We start from the raw sequence: 7058 nt of genomic DNA, 5'->3' as shown, positions 1-7058 counted from the left end.
AGCAGCAGAAGCCAGAGCATCCCTGGACAAAAGAGGAAACCATGGAGCTTCCAATAAGTGACCATAAAGAGCAGCTTTTTTTGAAGAAGGAGACTGGAGACACATTGATGGTGAACCCTACTCTTGTGGAAGAGTACCACATTGAACCAGAATCAACCAGGAACCCAGTCATCTCTCAGGACTTTTATGATATTCAGAACCAGGATCCTGAACAAATCCATCCAACAGACTCTGGATCAGAGCAAGATAAAGGACCCAGACATTATAACAAATGTCAGAAAACCAGAGAACATAAAAACAGTGTTAATGGTTTAAAACCCAGAAGGAACAAGGAAACCCTCACAGATAAAAGTTTGTTCTCCTGTACAATTTGCGGTGATTCTTTTTCTCAAAATCGGGACCTGATTCTGCACTTGAAAAGTCACTGCAGAGAGAAACCTTTCCAATGTTTGAGATGTGGAGAAAGCTTTCTAAAAAAAACACATTTAACAGTTCACATGAGAACTCATACAGGTGGCAAGATTTATGAATGTCCGTCCTGTGGGAAAAGCTTCATCAATAAGTCTTTTCTTGATGGACACATCAGAGTTCACACAGGTGAGAAGCCTTTCTGCTGTAGAATCTGTGAGAGAAATTTTACCACAAAAAGTCAGTTGACTTCTCACATGACAACTCACTCGGATCAAAGGCCGTTTTCCTGTAAGACCTGCGGGAAAATGTTCAAAAGAAAAGATGTTTTGAAAGAACACATGAGAACTCACACAGGGCAGAAGATGTATGAATGTCAGTCCTGTGGAAAGAGCTTCAATATTAAATTCAATCTTGATGCACACAACAGAATTCACACAGGTGAGAAACCATTCTCTTGTGCAACTTGTGGCAAAAATTTTGCACAAAAGAGTCAGTTAACTTCTCACATGACAACTCACTCAGATGAAAGGCCATTTTCCTGTAAAAGCTGTGGAAAAACATTCAAAAGAAGAGCTTTATTGAATAGCCACATGAAAACTCACACAGGGGAGAAGTCTTTTAAACGTAGGGGCAGAAGGTAACAAACAGAAGTTGACTGTAATTTATTTTATTTTTTTGTCACCCCTTCAGTGTAATCTTAATTTTTCATTGATACTGACTTAAAAAAAAAATTACAAACACTTAGGGCAGTGTTTGTAATCTAACCTTTTCCAGCTCAAGACCATGGTCTCGGATTTGGAGGATTGCAGCATTTAACAGTTCTCATTAAATCTAAGGGCAACATTACTGCAGACCTAGCCACACCCACTGTCAATCAATCAGCTAATGAGGTCTTATCGTCAAATTCTGAGGAAGTACTTCCTCAGAAATTTAAGTTATGCTTAAATAATACACTAATTATTTAGACCAAACCATAGAGTTAAATGTACTTGAACAACAACACAATACCTTAACACATTTAAATTAACAGAGCTAAATAAACAGAATATTTAATTAGTTTTAACATTTGGATTTACAGTGCTTTATTCAAAGACTGGCTTTATCAGGTAATGGAGAATAATCTTGAAAAACAAAAAAAAATTGTGAATTAAAAGAAGTCTAACAGGTCTCAAGAAGTTTATTGTTTGCATTTTTTAAAGATTAAATTCTCCTTTCAACTAATTCTGGTGGTTTTATTATTGATTCTTTGGATGTTCTATTTACCAACAGTGATTAAGGGGAAACTATGGTCTGTTTTTTACAACTGTGTTTTTTGCATTATGTTTTACTGTGGATCCTTTCCATTAATGTTACATCTTGACTGATGAAGCAAATAAAAACCTCACTGACCATGAAAATGACTTTCTTTATGTTTTCCCAATATTTTCATACAATGTCAAGCTCTTTATATACATTGTTTAATGCTATTAAAATGTTTAGAGAATGATTAATGAACATGTCTTCAATTGCATTGTTTTTTTCATTCAGGTTTAGTTGAACAGATGAGTTTCTACATGTTAGCTGTTAGAAAAAAAGCTGGAGCTGGTGGGTGAGGCTTCAAGGAAAATAGTATGAATCATTAAAATCCTGGGTTTGGGGTTGCTGAGCCGGACGTTAGGTTACATCCAAGTAACATCTTCCTATGGGCAACGACTTGAAGTTAATGCTATTTCTGACATTTTGAACTGTATGGGAAGCTTTTTCAGGATTGTCTTTTAACTTATTTGGATGTGGCCCTTTTCAAGCACAAAACTTGTGATGTAAACTGTAGTCCTGTCATGAAAACTGTTGCCAAAGAGGCTAGAGGACATTTCCAGAGCTGTTGAATTGTACTTAAAGGGAAACGCCGTGTTTTTTTTTTACAATGGGCCTTTGATTTTACGTTATTACATCATATTCTACTCACCCATATGAGTTTTGAGTCATTTGGAGCCGTTCTGAAGATATTCCTTTAGATTATATCCAAGTAACTTCTTCCTATGGGCAACGAGTTGAAGGCACAAACTAAACTGTTCATGATTTATTCTTTTTGGTACGCCAGCATTCATAACATGTAGGCGAATCACTGTCCCCCAGACATCCGTGGTTATATTATTTATATCTTTTGAAACAAAGCGGAGTGTGTAGAACATGATGTAATAACGTAAAATCAAGGGCTCAATGTAAAAAAAACGGCGTTTCCCTTTAAGTACAATTCAACTGCTCCCCTTTAAATCTCTGAAGTTGCTGCCATTTTCAAATATCCATTACTGTAAAAATGTCCATAGCTGCTTATTGGTTATTTATTCTCCAGGTGGACAGTTTTATATTGTTAAAAACAATTTACAGTAAAGTATTTTATTGTTTTTTTTTTTTACTCTTCACTAATACCATTCTGGGACAATAAAGATATTTTCTATTCTGTAAAAGGGGTAGAAAGTAATAAGTAAATCTAAACAATGTATGTATAAAAAATATACCTGCTAGAGTTCTTATATTCAATGACAACAAATACTTAGTTGAGCAAATTGAGCAAAATAGCAATAAAAAATAAATCAGATTTATATTCCCCACCCTGCAGATATGTCTCTCCTTAAATTACAGCCAAACCCATTTACACAGTAACAGATACTGTAAAAACCTTTTGATGAATCAAACATTTCCCGCCACGTATCTGACTCAATAACCATTAAAACAACAGTTTTCATTCATTTTAGATGGAACTATTCACATACTTGGATTATATTAAACTGAACTTCCAATATTCATATAATATAACCTACTGGATCAATTCATAGTTTATAACATTCTAGATGGCATATTTGGTTGAAAATTCTTGCGGGTTTCTGGAAGTTACAAGCAGCCGCTGCCATCTTGACATGACCATTGGGAGAGGTCAGGCAAAAAGATCAAAACAGGGGCAGGTAAACTCAGAAGTCCAGGAGCAGAAACCATTTAGGATTAGGCACTGAGATTAACACACTGAGTATGCTAGAGAACTCTCACCTACGACTTGAATAATCTGTCACTAAAGGTGGATTTGATGAGTGATAATGAAAACTGGGTGGAGCTAAGCTGGTGGATGAACTTAACCAATATTCTTAAAAAATATAAATACTTTACCTGTCTTAGCTATAAACTATTAATGTCAATAATAAATCACTAGCAAAACAATTTCCCCCTCTAGAATCCCATGGTGTGAGCCTTGATTCTGATGCTATTTAAATACTTGAGGATGTATGGGAAGCTAAACATCTCCAAACTTGGAAAAAAAAAGTCCATTGGTCTGTTTTTAACTTTGTTTTGGAATGAGTATGACCTGGATGACTGAGAATATTCACCAGCCACTTGACCAGTAGTGTCGAAAACATACATTATATACCTATAAATGTCTATGGTTGAAACGCCCAGAATATTCAAATTTCTGAGCAGCTTGAAACAAGTTGTGACATAATGAAACCTCGTCAGGTGTCAGGGATAAGCCCCAAACGCTTCTCAGCGACACCTATGTTTCAAAAAGATCTAAGCTATTTTGAGCAGACTGATTCGAGCATCACTACTGGTATAGACCTCGCTCCCAACCCTACTTTGAGAAAAGATTAACGGCTATATTTTGTTTATTGACCGATAAGAGTCCAGCATTAATGCAGCACGTTTATGCCAATTTGGAGGGTACAGTGATTTACTGTTGGACACCTGAAAACATTGTTTTCTGTCTGATAGATGGATTGAATCAATTTGATTGATCCGAAAAATTAAGTGCTGAGTCTGGAGAGATGATTAAGATGAGGATCAGTTTTGTCAGCTTCATTAGAACATTGTTTTGAAGAATTTTCTGTCACTTTGTGTCTAAGCCTTTTTAAAATTTCTAAAGCTTTTACATGCATACAGTTCAACGTATATTAGTAAATCTGGGTTGTCTGAGTAACCAGAGGTGGATAATCCAGGTCCAGAAATGAAAAAGCCTGCAGAAAGATTAGTTGCTGGTGAAGGTTCTCAGTCATCCAGGCCATAGTCATTCCAAAAAAGTAAAAAAACAAACAATCCACTGGACTTTGTTTCCAAGTTTGAAGATGATTCGTAAGATAAAGTGAAAACAGGAGGCAGTAAAAAGTAAAATAAACATATTTAATATTGGCTTGCATCCCACAGTTGATAAGAAAATTGTTAAGTAATGTAATAAGCAAATCTAGACCCCTTGTCCAACCACACCTGTAGCGCAATGTTTACCTTACCTGTTTTTTATTGTTGTTTTTTAACGGAAGGGTTTTCCATTTTCCTTCTTTTTTTATGGGATATACTGTTTATTTATCCAGCTGGACAAATGCAGGCCTGTTATACATTATCCTACTGGTACTTTCTGCACATTCAGTGAATCACATTAATAAACATGCATTTATTTAAACCTGTATATTTATTCTACTCTTCCATTGTTCTATTCTGTTCTCAGTGTTATATGCCGTTGGTCCTGTATGATGCCCATAGTTGCTTTTAAATACAGTTAGACTCACAATTTACTCTTCAAAATTGAGCAATTCTGTTATTTTCATCCTCTCAATCTTGACAAAGTTTGTTGAATAACTTTTTTTCAGTAATAGCTGTTTTTTATGGAAGAGGATTAGGGCCACTGGAAAAAAGTTAACTGATTTTTAAATTTTATTTCAGACTTTTTTCTCAGAATTCTGACTCTGACTTTTTTCCTCAGAATTCTGACTTTAATCTCAGAATTCTGACTGAATTCTGACAATAAAAAAAGTAAGAATTCCGAGATTAAAGTCAGAATTTTGAGATCAAAGTCAGAATTCTGAGATTAAAGTCAGAATTCTGACTTTTTGCCCATGTTAAACTGAAATAAAAATTAAAAATCAGTTAATTTTTTTTTCCAGTGGCCCTTATCCTCTTTGGTAGTTTTTTGTATATTTTACAAAAACAGAAAGCTGAGCTGTACAAAGGACACATTTGTATGTTACTTAATTAAATCAAATTCTTCATTCATCTGAATAAAGATGCTAAGAAAACTACTGGGATTAAAGGAGTATTTTTACAGAGCTGCTGCGCACCATGAAAGTAGTTCTCTATTCAGTCGACAGGGGGCAGTATTTGCCCTCGTTACTGACCTGATCTCCGGTTGCCAAGGAAACAAGACGCACAGGAATCATTTCAGCATGTCTACCTCGGAAGCAAAGGAGGAGAAAAAGAAGAGATGCACAGTAATGCTACGGCCGTAAGTAGGCAGCTGAGTTTGTAAACATTGAGACTCTCTTTGTGTCGATAGTTATTAGCAGTAACTTTACTGCTTTCATGTTTTGAGCAGCAGTTTGCTCCGGTCGTTCAGCAGACCAACTTCCATTCAGGTCAACAAGACGGCGGATCCAACACCGGGACAAGCTGATTGGGTAACTGATGGAGTCCGTGGAGAACTGGCTATACTCCCATCTTTTTTAATGCAGTCCAGTAACAATGATTTAGACAACTTTTATTGTCATTTTGTACACACAGAGTGTATACAATTTTTTTATTTTGTTTAGATCAGCTTTCAGACAGTAAATGAAAATTTCCATTCCATAAAATGCAGCAGTGATCAAATTTAAAGTGTGGGAGAAAAACCATGGTACAAAACACACATTGATATTAACAGTTAGTGTTGCCGTTATTAAAATGAACGTTACTTAATTTAAAAAACGGCCACGCCCACCTAGGGTAATTGATCACCTCATCCAAACTTGGGGGGGTGGGGTTGCGGCGGCTGGGAGCTTGGCTTGGTCAATATATTCATATATTCTTGCTTTCTTTTTAGGGTTCCGATTACTGCTGAAAAATCAGGGAGAACACAAACATAAATATTTTTTTACTGCTTTTCTTTTTATATTTGGAATATATATATATTAGGACATATCTTTTCTTCTTCTTCCCCCAGTCAAGGGCCTTTAGAATCTTAGAAACTTTTCCAGAAAAGTTGCACAGTGCAGCTGTAGTGTTTACTGCACTTAAATATTAAGGAGCTTAATGCTAATGCATGACTGTTTACCAATGTTCAGGTGTTTGATGAGGAAAACAGTGAGGTGATGGCCCAGTCTCGACACCAGGCTGATAATGGAACAGAGCAGACCAACAAGTTCATGTTGGATGAACTGTTTGCAGGATCAGCATCAGACCAGACCACATTCACTGAGAGCTCCACTCTGCCTATTTCAAGGTAACACTTTTTTGTACAAGCTGAAGGTTGCGGGACTAATTCAGGAGCTGTGTATCTTTTGCGGGTGCATCAAAGGGTTATAAGGTTGGTTTATGCTTCACGCATCGCCAAGGTCTGCTTGGCCAAATTACAAAATTTTGGACTATCATGCCCTCCTTGTTTAGAGAACATAGTTAATTAAATAACTTCTTTGGTTTTTTTTTCATAACATTTGTAAAAAACAAAAAAAATCCCAAAGTGATAAAAATATTTACATGTATTTGTTCCTTTTTTTTTGCAAGACTCTCTGTATCCGACAGGCCTTCTGATGACACTGCCTTTTCTGGTTGTACTTCAGGCACTATGGGTTAGGTTCAGGAGGGGTCTAAGCTGCTGTATTGGGATCAGCAACCGGTTCATCCTCCAAGTTATTGCAGATTTGGTTATTGTGTTC

At 36.2% G+C, this 7058-nt stretch overlaps 2 protein-coding genes across 2 annotated transcripts in view; both read left to right on the top strand.

Moving 5' to 3' along the window:
- The first annotated feature begins 6 nt into the window (after positions 1-6).
- Positions 7-1534, top strand: LOC107089112 (gastrula zinc finger protein XlCGF8.2DB-like). Its single transcript, XM_015381678.1, has one exon. It carries the CDS (start codon positions 42-44, stop codon positions 1050-1052), a length of 1011 nt encoding a protein of 336 aa, XP_015237164.1. The 5' UTR covers positions 7-41; the 3' UTR covers positions 1053-1534.
- A 4060-nt stretch (positions 1535-5594) lies between these two features.
- Positions 5595-7058, top strand: part of wdr78 (WD repeat domain 78) — a 32469-nt gene continuing 31005 nt past the window's right edge. Inside the window, exons 1-3 of the mRNA XM_015381677.1 lie at positions 5595-5653; positions 5744-5825; positions 6468-6625. Coding sequence (XP_015237163.1) covers positions 5595-5653; positions 5744-5825; positions 6468-6625 — 299 coding nt within the window. The remainder of the gene's footprint in view (positions 5654-5743; positions 5826-6467; positions 6626-7058) is intronic.

This window comes from Cyprinodon variegatus, unplaced genomic scaffold (assembly GCF_000732505.1).
Source record: "Cyprinodon variegatus isolate N-32 unplaced genomic scaffold, C_variegatus-1.0 Scaffold239, whole genome shotgun sequence".
NCBI lineage: Eukaryota > Metazoa > Chordata > Actinopteri > Cyprinodontiformes > Cyprinodontidae > Cyprinodon > Cyprinodon variegatus.
Note: the sequence above shows the minus strand (reverse complement) of the source record. Positions and strands in the feature narration are given on the sequence as shown.